Source organism: Microtus ochrogaster, chromosome 1 (genome assembly GCF_000317375.1).
Source record: "Microtus ochrogaster isolate Prairie Vole_2 chromosome 1, MicOch1.0, whole genome shotgun sequence".
In the NCBI taxonomy this organism is placed as follows: Eukaryota; Metazoa; Chordata; class Mammalia; order Rodentia; family Cricetidae; genus Microtus; species Microtus ochrogaster.
Window position 1 is genome coordinate 62,735,864 of NC_022009.1, and position 15,286 is coordinate 62,751,149.

The following is a 15,286-nucleotide window of genomic DNA, read 5'->3' on the forward strand; positions in this document are numbered from 1 at the left end:
TGCCCTGTAGACCAGGCTGGTCTCGAACTCACAGAGATCCACCTGCCTCTGCCTCCCGAGTGCTGGGATTAAAGGCGTGAGCCACCATCGCCCGGCGCACCATTAACTCTTTAAATCAAATTAAGAGAAGATCACAGACAGAGAAAATATCCATCTCCAAAAAAAAAAGCAAAGCCTTTTGCAGGAATTTTTATTTGTTGAACACTGATTCTATACATGACACTAGATAAAAACACTTTGCCTCAGTCACGACTGCAGAGATTAAAAACAACATGAGTCTAATGTGAGGCACAGGCAAAATGGAGCCTTTATCTTCCACTGGGAGGGATTCTGTGCTAGAGCTTTTAAAGATTTTTCCTTTTCCTTTTCATCAACCGTATGTCTCAACCTGTGCATGTTCATGTTTGTGGCAGTACCCGCAGACGCCAGGAGGGGGCATCAGAACCCTGCAGAGACGTCGTAGATGGTTCTGAGCCATCTGGCGTGGTGCTGTTAACTGAACTCTGCTTGTCTACAAATGCAACAAGTGTTCTTAAACACTGAGCCATCTTGCCAGCTGCCCTGAGCTACTCTTACCTTGACTAGGCGGGGTCATGGAAAATGGCATTTCACAGATCTTACGTATCTGAAATCATGACTACAAAATTATGGCCTCTGAAGGCACTTGTGTGTTCTAGCATCTTTGGTACAGGAAGTTACTTTCCATGCTACCAAAGGAGACCCACAAACACCACGCAAGCCACAAACCCTTAGATCTGCAGTGGTGTCTGCAAAATGTGCTAAGGCAGTGGAAGCCCAAGGCTTTGTGGGAATAAACAACCAGTATCTATATGAGTTAAGCCCACTCCATGGAGATGGGACCCACATAGGATACTGCTCAGGTGACCAAGAATTTGAGACCAAGTAGTTTAGGAACCTAGGGTAAAACCAAACAGTACTGTTAAAACAAATCAAAGCAAAACACCCTCAATGATAAAATGACTCCTAATGACATTCTGTGCTCAGCTTTCAGAGAAGCTTCCTCTTACAGCAGATGGAAACAAACACAGATTTAGCGATATTACTCAGAGAGTGAGAGGTGGAGATGCTGAGACGCTCAGCCCTACACAGGAAGTCTGCATCAACTCCCTAGCCTTGGGGTTCAATGAACCCGCCCCCAGGAAGAGGAAGCAAATGAGTATAAGAGCCAGATGAGATGGAAGACACCAAGAAGGATGGACGACAAACTCTCTGAAAAAAAAATATGATCAAAGCTCACATGAATGCACAGAGACTGAAGCAGCACACACAGGGCCTGCACAGGTCTGCACCAGGTCCTCTGTGAAAATGCTATGGTTTCTAGCTTAGTGTTTTATGGGGCTCTTCAGCCTGGGGATGAGTGAGCCTCTGATTCTTTGTGTCTCCTCCTGGGTTCTTTTCTCTCTGTTGGTTTTTCCCATCCAATTCTAATGTGTTAGTTTTTATTCTGTCATATTATATTATATTATATTATATTATATTATATTATATTATATTATATTATACTGTATTATATTATATATCCTATATAAGCTTGTTTGTTTTCTAATGAAAGACAAAAATGGAGTGGATCCAAATCAGGGTAGGGGGGCTGATGGGGAGGAAATGGAAGGAGTAGCAAGAGGAGAAACCGTAATCAGGATATGCTATGCAAGAGAAAGCAAATGTAATTTTAATAAAAGGAAGATGAAGAAGGAGGAGAGGCAGGATGGAATAAACGCAGCAGTGGAGTTTCATCAGGAAAACAGCAGAGAGAGAGTTTGCCCCTGAGCAAAGGGCCAGGTCCTGGGATAAATCCCCAGATTTCTAGGTGTGATCAAACTGTGAAGGACCCTCAGCTAAGAATTTGATTTGTTCTGAAACCAAACCAAACCAACAACACTGAATTCTGTCATTAACCACCACCACCATTGCACTAGAACTGTGGGTAAAGTGTACGAAATCAGTAACTGAGCTTCTTTTCCTCTGATGTTAAATTTGAGTTTTCAAATCCCTCTGTAATCTAGTATCTACAAGCACTCATCCATAGTCACGACTCATCAAAATTTAGATTTACAAGGACTGACCACCTGTTATTGTATTTGGTCCTATGGCTATGGCCAACAAAAGGTGCCAACTAATAATTTCTGAGTGCCTCTTGCTGTCAGATACCCACTCAGGATTTTACCTGATAAGTGACAAAAATAGATTTATCACTTTTTCTCATGGGCTCCATGCTGATAAACTGAGCTATTTATATGAAGTAATTAGATCAGCTCACATAGTTTATATATATATCACTGTAGTAAAGTTACTGTTCTTAGCCTACAAAGAGGGGACAGATACTTTCCCTGTATGTATTCTTCCCAGATTACCTCTCCCTCAGATCCCGAGGGTCATAATACACGTTCGTAAATGAGGAATGTAAAGTTAACATGCTACACTTTCAGTTACACACAATTAAAACTCCCTCATGCTCAGCACTTCTACTTTGAATAAGTGCTCCATCGGGAAATGATGGAGTAGACACATAACAGCTCGAAATCATTGGTCTGAGCCACGATTTACTGGGGATCTGTTGTGTGCTAGCTATGAATTTAATGTCTTCATTTTAAAGTTTATCTTACTCTGCTGTTGTTATACAATGAACTAAAAAGTCAGCTAGGTAACACAGGAAAAATCACTCTTTATGTTGGGTTTTTAAATTTGATATTGTATATAATAAATATTTTATAAGTGGAAGAAAATACCATAAAAATAAGTTATGTGAAGACAACCTTTCCTAAGTGACAAAGGAGAAATGCCATCTATGGAGACCACCATGTGAACCTTTCACTATTAGGCTTTTATGTCCATGTAAAAAAAGTGTGTACATATGTTCCATGTGTGTGCATGTGGGTGTGTGATCTGACTTTCCTAACCATAGGCACAGAAACTGGAGATCATCACTCCATGGTCCTTAAAGAACCTTTCTTATTTACTCCTTTAGCCCCAGAGCCCCTACTAGGTCTCCCCCATACTCTATAGGCATCACTTCTATTTTCCTCTTTTTTTGTTTTGTTTTCTGTTTTGTTTTGTTTGTTTTGTTTTTGAGGCAGGGTTTCTCTGTGTAGCTTTGGCTCCTGTCCTGGAACTAGCTCTTGTAGACCTGCCTCTGCCTGCTGAGTGTTAAGATGAAAGGCATGAGCCACCACAGCCTAGCCGCATCCATTTTTTGTGGAAGTGGGAGGAGGTAATGATATTTTCCTTTATGATGGACATGCTCATGTGCAATGCATAATATTGATTTTGTGAGTTATTGTCCTGATAGTGTTAGAGATAAAAAGGGAGAGATGGAGATGAAACAGATTCTGGAAACGAGACGGAGAAAAGAAGTGCATTGAGACCCCTCAGCTTTCCTATGGCTTAGCCAGAACCTAGACCTCAGTCCTTCAAAACTCCCAGGCTTCACTTCCGTTGTTTGAAGTCTGAGAAAAAAGTGCAGAAAAAAAATCCAGAAAAGATCTCAGTGTGTTCCTGATATTTGAGTGGACAAATGCTGAATTGATCCTAAAACTCAACATTGGATTAAAACTTGATAAATTCTTAATCTTCAAAGGCCACACAATGGCTATGAAGAGGCAGAAGGGAAGTACTTCTCAAGTTCAACTCTCAAGGACTAAATTTAGCGCCCACCACACTAAAGTGCTTAATATTGCAAGGCTAATGAATCTGATAATGATGGAGAAATGTCATCAATCTGACAAACTAAACAACTTTTCTAACCTGACATAGACCCGTTCAACACATCAGCTGTCATCCAAAAGGAATTCTGTTCCTAATTTCTCTTCATAAATAATGCAGCTAATTGAAAGGTAGTTACAATGAAGTCTTTAACCTCCTTCTCCAGTATGAAGGCAGTCAGTCTCTCTGCATTACTTAGAAGCTTCTCCTCTTCGCATGCAATGAAACCCAGACACCATCAGAGCACTGAGAGAAAACAAAGAAGCCCATTGTGCGAAGGCCGGCACATCTAATGGTTTTCTCATTTTCAAGGTTTTAAATTCACATTATCTTAAAAGACAGAGCTCATTAATGGCTCCTGAAAGGATGTTTAAGCTCAGAGATTCACTAAGGATACCACTTCGAAGCTTCTTAGCTGTGCATCTCTATCTTCCTTGTTGCCCAATGTCTTCATATTTGTAATAAATTAAAATATAACAGTGACATTTAAATATATGTAACTGAAGTACGACAAGGTGATATCCACATAAAACTGTATTGTAGAGGACTGTTACTCTTTCCTTCATTTAATGGGACCAAAGAGGAGATAATAAATAAAGACACTTTCTGACTTTTCCAAGTAAGTAGCATGGAGCCATGAGTGTTCTAAAGACTGGAAAGATTAAAAGCCTCCTTTTTCTGAGGCATTTCATTGTGGACATCTGTGATTGCATTTGTTTATTTCTGGGGGGAAATATGAATCATCTTACGTGCGGAAGGTGCAAAGGAGGGAATGCATTTAAGTTTTCAGTGGGTTAATTATCTCGTCTGAGAAGACTGACTTCAGCGTACACACCAGAGGACAGGTATGCTTATAAACGGATAGCTAAGATGAACATTTTTCCGAGGCTGGTATTAACAATGGAAATTCAAGACAATTTAAGTGGTATGCCAACTTATATCCAAAGCTTTACAAGTTACTAAAAATGTGAATTACATAACCACATACTAAAATTTAGGTGATTTTCATTAGTCTCTGTTCCCTAGCCGTTCAAAGGTAACGACTGGAAATAGATGCTGCCATTTCATATTACCATTATTTAGGTTCTAATATATATGTCAATAATAAGACAATAGCTAACTGAAAAGTACACAGAAATTATATATATATATTGGTTTTTCGAGACAGGGTTTCTCTGTAGCTTTGGTGCCCATTCTGGAACTAGCTCTGGTAGACCAGGCTGGCCTTGAACTCCCAGAGATCCGCCTGTCTCTGCCTCCCAAGTGCTGGGATTAAAGGCGTGCGCCACCACCGCCCACCCGCCCTAGGCAAGATGCTATATTTTATAACAGAGGACATTGCCAAACAAGCAGTCTCCGCCTACAATGAACCATGTGTGCAAGTGTGTGCACATGCATATACAATTTTATATGTGCAATTGTATGTATGTGCTTGTGAAGGCCAGAGGACAGGGTTATAGCTCAGTCACTACAATGCTTGCCTTACAAAGATGAGAAGCAGAGTTAAATGCCCAGAACACATTTAGAAATGTGTGGCATGGTGGTGTATACTTGCATTTCACATCTGGGCTGCTGAAGAGACAGGATAACCCCTGGGACTCACTGGGGCTCGTCTAGTTGGTAACTCTCGGCCAACGTGAGCATCTACCTCAAAGGCAATGGACAGAGTTTTTGAGGACAGTGCCAGAGGTTGTCCCCTGACCCACATACAGAGCAGAAGCTAAGTTCCTGTCATAGCAGCCTCATGTATAGGCAGTTAGATGTGGCTCCTAAGGACAAGAAATAGGTGGGGTAAACCATAATATTCCAATCCAATGAAGCTCGATTTTGCCCAAATGTCATTAACACAATAACAATGATGGCAAAGGGGAGAAGAGCGGCTAGTTGGAGCAGCTACTGATTGCTAAGAGTTTAGAAAACTAATTTTACACCTAGACAAAAGGTAGCTACCCTTGCTGTTTATTTTGCCTTTCCACAAAGACCCAATATTACTGACTCATATAAACCATTACTTCAAAAATGATTTTACTTTAGAGAAAACTTTCACTGGCTTAAGTTTGTCCTTTCCTGACAAATATCGCATTTGCATACATCAGCCCCTGCTGCTCCTGCACAGCTGTGGACTGGGCTGCAGTTTGAGGGGATGCTAGTAGCACATGACGTAGGAATGGAAATGCCATTGATCTTGCAAAAACAAGAGGATGTTTTCATTGAATAAATCTGCTGGGGCCACTGACCTGCCCCAAGAGCTTTTCGCGACCACCACCATGCTGATTCGACTTCCTAGCTATTAGGGTCTGCCTTCTATTTGTGCCTTCATCTGACTTTGAAAAGGGACCTCTCTTCCCTCGTGCCCCTCTCTGTCCGTTCTTTCTCAGTTTCACAGCCTGCTTGCTACCATCAAGAGCAGATCATGACTAGAGCGTCCTTGTCTGCTTGTTGATCTTGTCTCCCACCTGCCAGGAAGGGCAGAAGGCTTATGTGCACCCACGCTACTTCACATTGTAAAATCCATTGTAAGCTACTAACAACAGTTAGGTAAGGATGGAATGGTTAATAAAACTTATATAAACAAAGTAAGTAATGAAAGTGTCCTATACCAGGTGCTAAGTTGTTAATATAATAATTACTTTAAACAGGGAACTGAGATAAAAGCAGAACGTATCATTATGTCAGGAGAAAATCATAACTCGCTGAAAAAGAAAAACACTTTTATTTAGACTATTTCAGAGAAAACAAGGAGTCTTGATAGTCTTATGAGGAAAAGCGTTCTTAAAACTCTATTTCTTTCTTTTCATTTCCAAAAGTAGCATTTACTTATTTCAGGAAATCCATAATCTTGAAATCATGTAAATGAATAGATGAATGATCATTTTACTGCTCCAAAATTACATTTCAGCACATTTTGTGGCAGAATGAATATGCTGTAACCTATATTAAATATGTGTAGTCTTAAGTGCACTTGGGTAACTTTAAGTTCTTTGGAATATAATCTTTATAATTTTGTTGATGTCTGAGTTTTAGTCTTGAATTTATTTCTGACTACAGTTCTACATGAGATCACCATACCTAGTAATTATCATGGTTTAAGTTACCCCATCATTTTAGTTTGGTGTAATACTTGTTTGTATAAGTAATAAATAACAAATTTATACTCCACCAAATATGCCCAAAATTATACAGTATAGAAATAACCACATATGTGGAGAATCAAGTTATGCTTGTAAATCTTAATCTCGGCACTTCTTTCTCCATCTTTGTCTATCTGTTAATAGCAAAATGCCTTTTGTATTCTAGAAGGTAGAACTGAACTCGAATGCCACCAGCTTCTATAGATGTTTTTTATAATAGAAAAATCTCTCTCCTCTGCCCCTCACATGGGCAGGTCGATTTTCATTGAAAATGGCTTCAAGCTGGCTCTAATATTTACTCACTTATGCAGGTGCGTTCGTCAGCATGGCGTCTGTACCCTGTATCACACACGCAGTGGAAGGTGCCCAGAGTGTTAATACAGCGCTGCTGGCAGCCTCCGTTCACCACCGCACACTCATCGATGTCTAGAGGAGGAAGACAGATGGCCAGGATTACAATGTCACTCCAATGTCAACTTTAGAGAAGTGGCATTCACAGTATGTGTTATATTGTACAAAAGCACCATCTCTGTTACCACAAATCTATGCTTGTTTGATCCATTTTGCTCCACATTATAAACAACAAAATAAAGATAGAAATGTTATCGAGGATTTGTTGTTGTTGTTGTTGCTTCTTCTATTTTAGAACAGCAACCATGAGCATTGTGATTGTCTCACGATTTTCTGTTCCTCATGCATTGGCTAATTAGACAGATCCGAGATAAAGATATTTCTTTGGGGAAGGAAAACTGAGAGAATTACAATGAGCTAGTCTCTCTGGAGAAGCACACACTAGTAGATAAACACCTATTCTTGGCCTGACAGCGCTGAATAAAGCCAGTAATGGAGTTAAGACCTTGAGTCTCCTTCTCATGTGCTACAGTAGACATCAGAACAAAGACAGATGACTCAAATGAGACCATGGCTTAACGTTCTCAGAAAAACATCAGTCCATTGCTTCCCACTAATTGAGCTTCTTGTTCAAGTGGCTGTTACCTAAAACAGTGTGTTTGTATAAAACACTGGTTACTAACTTACAGAATAAAATGGAAAATAGTCAAGAAAAATTTACAATTACCTACCTTTTATTATCAGCAATAAATATTACCAAGATGCACAAATATAATATTGATTTCTCGCTGAAAAGAAATTTCATTTCCCAGCACTTACACTTTATTGTGCCTCAAGCAATCACTACGTCCATATTTAAAATTACCAGACAACAAGTTTCAGGTTGTCTATGAATTGAAAAAAAAAAAGATTCTAAACTTTCTTATTTGGTGATTTGTACAGGTGGAAATGAGGGGTGAGAGTGATAGCTAGTGCCTGTAATCCCAGAGGTCTGGATTGGAAAGCAAGAGAAACCTAAATTCCAGGTTAATCTAGGCTATAAAACTGGGAGGGAAGAAAGAAGGAGGGGGCAGGAAGGGATGGCATGGAGGGAGACAAAGAAGAGAGTAGGGAAGGGAGCAGGGAGGATGCAGAGAGGGGGCAGGGAAACGAGCAGGGAAGGGAGCAGGAAGGGGGCAGGGAGGTGGCAGAGAGGGGGCAGTAAGGGGCAGGGAGGAGGCAGGGAGGGGGCAGGGAAACGAGCAGGGAAGGGAGCAGGAAGGGGGCAGGGAGGGGCAGAGAGGAGGCAGAATGGGGGCAGGGAGGGGGCAGGGAGTGGGTAGGGAGGAGGGCAGGGAGGGGGCAGGGAGGGGGCAGGAAAGGGAGCAACAGCCTTCTGAAAGCATCAGAGTAACAGCTATCTCCTGGCTTGGGGCGTGGATATCAGGGGGGAGTTAGACTCTTATTGCCCTTAAACTGAAACCTTCTGGAAAAGATATTTTATGTGAATAGTCTTTGCTAAAGTATGAGTCACTCATTGGAAAGTTCATTTTCTCAGAAGGAACACAGAAAACCATGACAATGACCATCTCTACATATCTCCATGGCAAACCCCCAAGATTGCTGAGGAATATTTGACCAAAGGGAGCAAAAGGGTTTTCATTTGCTAGGCATTGGTTTTGTCTTTTCTGAAATAAAAATGGCAGTATATTTTCCACAAATTGGCATATCTTTTGAAAAATAAAATATTTTGGATGAAGTCCTAATATTCTAAAAGTAGATTCTATTTCAGTGACAAGAATTACTAATGTGAAAAAATGTGAGAATTTTTATTGCATTCTGAGTCTGTGGTAACCTAGTCTGTAGGTCTTTTTCATATAAAATAACGCTATATCAGAATTTTCTATTTGTTGCCTATTCTTTGTGCAACAAAGATAGGGATTTAATATCTATACAGGTTATGTTTTCATCTTTTGTCTTTGGAATATTATTCTTCAGAGTTGAGATATAATTTTGAATCTTAACTGTCAACCTCTAGATTAGACATTCTTCCCAGGTCTTTCATTTTGGACATATAAATAAAACCCAAGCATAATATAATTTACATGATAAATGACATTACAACTATCATTAATCATACAGAAATGTTTTATTTGTGTATATATAAACTGAAAAGGGTCTTAAAATACGTAAAAAAGGCATAAATTATTTCTTCTGAGGTGGGCAGACAGGTGAATTCCATGACAGAATGGGCCTTCCTTTGATGGCATAGGGCATTAGACAATTCTTTTAAAGCTATTTTTTATTTTATTGTCTGTGTGTGTATTGCCTGTATGTATGTCTCTGGCTCATGAGCATGCAGAGCCCACAGAAGACAGCATCATGTCCCCTAGAACTGGAGCTACAGGTGGCTATGAGCCTCCATGTGGGTGCTAGGAACAGAAACACAGTCCTCTGCTCTTAACTGCTGAGCCATCTCTGCAGGCCCTAGACAAACTTGTTTCACCATATCTCTGGGGCTCAAGTTTGTTATAGGAGAGAAAGCCACATAGATGCTATTTGTGTATAAAAATGTAACTTTAAAATAAAGTTTACCTGATAACTGCCCTCCCATGACTTACTCAGAAAGTTTTAATACTTTCTCACCAAAGATGTAATGACTCTTTTATTTTTTTCAGTCACTGACTATGCTTCCAAGATATAATGGTACAGACTTGACAATGAACTTTCTCTACAAAAGCTTTGAAATATTTATATTCTTAGTCAGCCTGTAACTGTGCACTCTGGTGTCTGTACGTACACACACACACACACACACACACACACACACACACACACACACACTCTATCAAATAGCCTCTGTTCTTTGAGTGAGATAGTCAGGTAGTCTTGGGGGAAAATATTCTTTTTTTTCTTTCAAGGTTTTCTTTTATATTGATTTTAGGGAGCTCTACATATTTCTCTGCTCCCCTTCTACCTTCTCCCATGGTTTCCCCTGCCCCCAATTTACCCAAGAGATCTTGGCTTTTTCTACTTCCCATGTTGATTAGGTCCATGTATGTCTCTCTTAGGGTCCTCATTGTTGCCTAAGTTCTCTGGGATTGTGAATTTTAGGTTGGTTTCCTTTGCTTTATGTCTAAAAGCCACTTATGAGTGAGTACATATGATATTTGTCTTTCTGGATCTGGGTTACCTCACTCAAAGTGATGTTTTCTAGATCCTTCCATTTGCCTGCAAATTTCAAGATGTCATATTTTTTCTGTTGTGTAGTAGTACCCCATTGTGTAAATGTACCACATTTTCTTCTTCCATTCTTCAGTCGAGGGGCATTTAAGTTGTTTCCAGGTTTTGGATATGACAATGCTTCTATGAACATATTTGAGCACACATCCTTGTGGTAAGATTGAGCATCCTTTGGGTATATACCCAAAGTGGTATTGCTGGGTCTTGAGATAGGTTGTTTCCTAATTTTATGAAAAATCACAATATTAATATCCAAAGGGGCTGCACCAATTTGCACACCCACCAGCAATACAGAAGTGATCCCTTTACCCCACTTCCTCTCCATCATAAGTTGTCATTAATATTTTTGATCTTGACCATGCTTACATGTGTAAGATGGAATCTCAGAGTTGTTTTGATCTGTATTTCTCTGATGGCTAAGGTTGTTGGGCATTTCCTTAAGTATCTTTCAGCCATTTTAGATTCCTCTTTTGAGAGTTCTCTGTTTAGGTCTGTGCTTCATTTTTTATTGGATTATTTGTTCTTTTGATGACCACTATCTTGAGCTCTTTGTATATTTTGAAGATCAGTCCTCTGTCCGATGTGAGGTTGATGAAGATCTTTTCCCATTCTGTAGGCTGCCGTTTTGTCTTGTTGACCATGTCCTTTGCCTTACAGAAGCTTTTCAGTTTCAGGAGGTCCCATTTCTCTCGGTGTCTGTGCTATTAGGATTATATTTAGGAAGTGGTCTCCTGTGCCAATGCATTCAAGTGTACTTCCCACTTTCTCTTCTATGAGGTTCAGAGTGGTTGAGGTCTTTGATCCATTTGGACCTGAGTTTTATGCATGGTGATAGATATGGATCTATTTTCATTCTTCTACATGTTGATGTCCAGTTATGCCAGCATCATTTGTAAAATATGCTTTCTTTTTTTCCATTTTATACTTTTTGCTTCTTTGTCAAAAATCAGGTGTTCATAGGTATGTGGATAAACATCTGTGTCTTCTATTTGGTTCCATTGGTCCTCCTGTTTGTTTTTATGTAAATACCAGGCTGTTTTCAGTACTGTAGTTCTGTAGTAGAGTTTGAAGTCAGGGATTGTGATGCCTCCAGACGTTCCTTGAGACCGCTTCCTCATCCATAAAACAGGGTGATAAGGGGCTTCATGTGTACCATGCTATGGTTTATTGTTTCATTCTAACTTGTTCATGCCTGTCATTCTGGAACAGATGACTAATTCTTGACATCACTGTAGATACCAAATGACAGGTCATTTTGTGTCTATCTAGTGCAGTTAACAACGTAAGATCATGAGGTGAGACTGGGATAGGAGAGGAGAGCAACAGAATTCAGGGGGGAACTGTTAGGTTTGACGTAAGCAGCAGGGGCAAAATGAGAACTGCCTGGAAGTGCTGGGCATTCAGAGTGGCAGTCAATGCAACGCATACATTTAGATCTGTCAGGCTAGACATCAGGGTTTGAACATGAGATAAAGTTGAAAAACAAACCCCAAAGCCCCTTTCTTTAGTTAGGTAGTAATGTGTTCCTTGTCTTAATTTACCACATAGTCTAGGGCAGGTTGAAACATAGCCGCCTATGTTCACACAGCAGCCAAGCGAACTTATTTAAAGTTAAGCATTCGATCATTTATGAAGGGCCACCAAACATTAAGATATTGACTTTTTCCTTTGTTATCTTCTTTTAGAAAACAATAACTTTCCTGGCTGTTCCAACATTGTTTAATCAGTAGTTCTCCAACCTATGTGCACATTAGAGCCACTTGGCACGCATTTAAAAATGCCGATGCTAAGGTTCCAACTTTAGTCTGATCTAATCAGTCTCCTTATTAGGTCTGGGAAAGCAAACAGCGTGAGAGCACACTCTAAGTGGTTCTAATGTGCAGCCTGAGCCAGGATCATCCGGTGTAGTTAAGGCTTTGATTACCCAGCGATGTTGTTAAAGGTGGATGCTAGTTCTCTGGCTCTGGGGCTCTGAGTTGAGATCCTGGTATACAACTAGCCCCAAGGTGATCTGGAAGCGATTGGCAGTGTGCCAGAAGGAGCAAGCACACAGGTAATCCTGCTCAGCCCTGCATTTCAGGAGCATCATTGGTGTGAAGGTCTGAATCGATCACACAGTAGCTTAACCAAGTTGACTAAGTCAATCCAAATATTTAAATTAGTACTCCAATAAAATTCCAGGCATTCGGATTTGTGTATGCATGTATACTTACATGTACAGACACATACTATAATAATGAAAATTAACAGGTATTCTATCACTATGAAACCTACAGGAACTGACTTCTAAAACTGTTCATAATAGCCCCTGTGATAATAATATCACGGAAATGTCAGTGTTGTTTCTCACGAAACCAATCTGCTCCTGTAAAATAGAAAGGAAACTTAGATCTTTCCTCCTGGAATGTGTCTGATTTAGGATGAATGTGAGCTGAGCTGGCATGATGCCAGACACTCATGCTGTGGCTACCACAAGTGAGTTTCCCTCCCTCCAGACTCTGCCCAACAGAGTTAAAAACCAGAAATGTCAATATTACATTAAAATGTTATTATCAAGTGTACTTCATGTGAAGAAACAATTTCTCACAAAACTCTCCGAGTTCTGTCTTCACATCGGATGCCTACATAAAGCCTTGCCCTTAGAATTGAAACTCCAGGATACTGCTGGGAACAATGATGAAGTCATTAGAAATTTTTTTTTCAGTATTATCACTGTGATATGGACCCTGGATAGCATACTGTAAGAGACTGTCAAAAACCATCAGCTCTGTCTGTTGTTTTTCTTCTAATATCCTTTCTGCTGGATTTACCCTCCAAACTATTTCCCCAGATGGTCACAGAACATAATAGCTTAAAAGAATTCACATTATTATCCAATGTGCTTTGCACATAAAAGCTCTCTGAGAGAACAATGACCCACTTTTGTCACTGCACAAGCGAAACTGTTTCGTGTCATTTCTTTTTTGTTTAGATTTTGTGACCATTTACCTAAGAACCAAAATAAAACAAATTAGTCCTCCATTTGCCCCATAATATAATATACTATTCTCAGAAACTTATTGATTGAAACTAAGCAGTGTGGGGGCTGGTGAGGGAAAACTGTCCTCCCTCCTCCTTCTCTCCCTTGCTACCTGCAGCAGGAAAGAGAGCTGGCCCTGCCCCTCACTAACGATAGCAACCAGAAGGATGGATGGATCCAGCACCCCACCTGGACAGAATGCTAGAGCTGACTCTGTTGTTGGGGCTGTGGTGAGCCAGAAGTTAGGGTGTGAGAGCAGGAGAGCTGACTCCACCCATCCCCCATCCCCTCTGTAGCAGTCCCAAGAGAGTGCCTGGCACCTTGCCTGCCTGTACAAAATAGTGGAACTGGCCCTGGTGGTGTGAAGGTGAGTGGGCTGGACCTGGAACCTGAGAGCAATAGAACCTGCCCCTCCCCTTGCTGCAGACTGCTTTGGATCAAGCAACTGAGGCAATGCTGGGTGGTGATCATGAGGGAAACCTGGTGGGCTGACCAACCCAGCTGCCACCCAGGCCCAGAACCAGGGCTATGACTTGGCCTACCCCAACATTCACCGCACCTGTGAACTGTTGGAACATGTGATGGAGACAAACCTATAGATCCATAACAGCAGAATCTCCATGGCATAGGACAACAACAAGATATCCAAGAGGAGCCGCTGTGAGAACCCATCAGTGGGTATGGCAGAAGCCAGCGGCCTCAAACTAGACCAATGAATGACTCAGAGCGATGAAGATGAACGGACTGAAGGGTAGACTCAGTAAGGCACAGTACAACTTCCACAGTGAGAGTCTTCTCCTTTCTTCTGTGTATTTGGTTGGTTGGTTTTTAGTTTTCCTTTTAAATTTTGTTTTGTTCTTCTTTGCCGGGGCAGGGTGGTTGCATGGGCAGAGGGAAGAAGCCAGAGCATGGGGAATTAAGTGGTATCGAGATGCATGATGTGAAAGCCACAGAGAATCAACAAAAGTTGAGAGGGGAAAAAAAAAGCAGTGCTGGGGCTGAAAAGATTTCTCAAGTACTGAAGAGCACTTGCAGCTCTTGCAGAGACCGGAATTTGGTTCCTAGCACCCATACTGGGTGACTCACTATAGCATGTAACCCCGATTCCAGAGAACCTGGTCTCCAGCACCCCTCATACACGCCATACACTCACAGACACACAGACACATACATAAAAATGAAAATACAGATTTTAATTTAAACTGAAGGAAGAGTCATCTTTGCTCTGCAGACTGTTTTCTGGAGATCTTGGGAGTGGATGGTGAAGGGCGTGTTCCCCGCTGGACTCAAGGCTGGTCAGTGGTGACCACTCCATATAGCAAAAGTACTTTTGCTTGCAAATCTTTAGTGTATGATAGGCTGAACCAGCAGGACAATTTTATGTTGCACACGCTCTGTAAGTAGTCTAGGAATGAATCAGTGAATGGATGGATGTTTGGAGTAATTCGTCCTGTGGATTTTGAAGAACTGGACCCATTATCTCTGCTTCCTTTTTTCACCCTTGTAAGAGATTTAAAAAGTTCTTAATATTAGGGTGTGTTTGTGCAGGGGCACATGTTACAACATACATGTGGTGGTCAAGCACAACTTGTGCAGCTGGTTCTCTGCTTCTGCCATTACAAAGATTCAAGAGACCAAAAAGCAGTTTGGTGGGGTTGACCTGCAGGGCCTTTACCCAACAAGCCAACTCTCCAGCCAAGATATTCCTTTATTTTATTCACAAGTACCTTAAAAAAAACCTAGGGGTGGGGCAGGCGGTGGGGGCGCACGCCTTTAATCCCAGCACTTGGGAGGCAGAGGCAGGTGGATCTCTGGGAGTTCGAGGCCAGCCTGGTCTACAAGA

At 41.0% G+C, this 15,286-nt stretch overlaps 1 protein-coding gene across 1 annotated transcript in view; it reads right to left on the reverse strand.

Annotated features, from left to right (window-relative positions):
• Nucleotides 1-15,286, reverse strand: part of LOC106143747 (EGF-like and EMI domain-containing protein 1) — a 649,376-nt gene that overhangs the window by 159,608 nt on the left and 474,482 nt on the right. Inside the window, exon 6 of the mRNA XM_026782051.1 lies at nt 7,155-7,277. Within this exon, the coding sequence (XP_026637852.1) occupies nt 7,155-7,277 (123 nt within the window). The remainder of the gene's footprint in view (nt 1-7,154; nt 7,278-15,286) is intronic.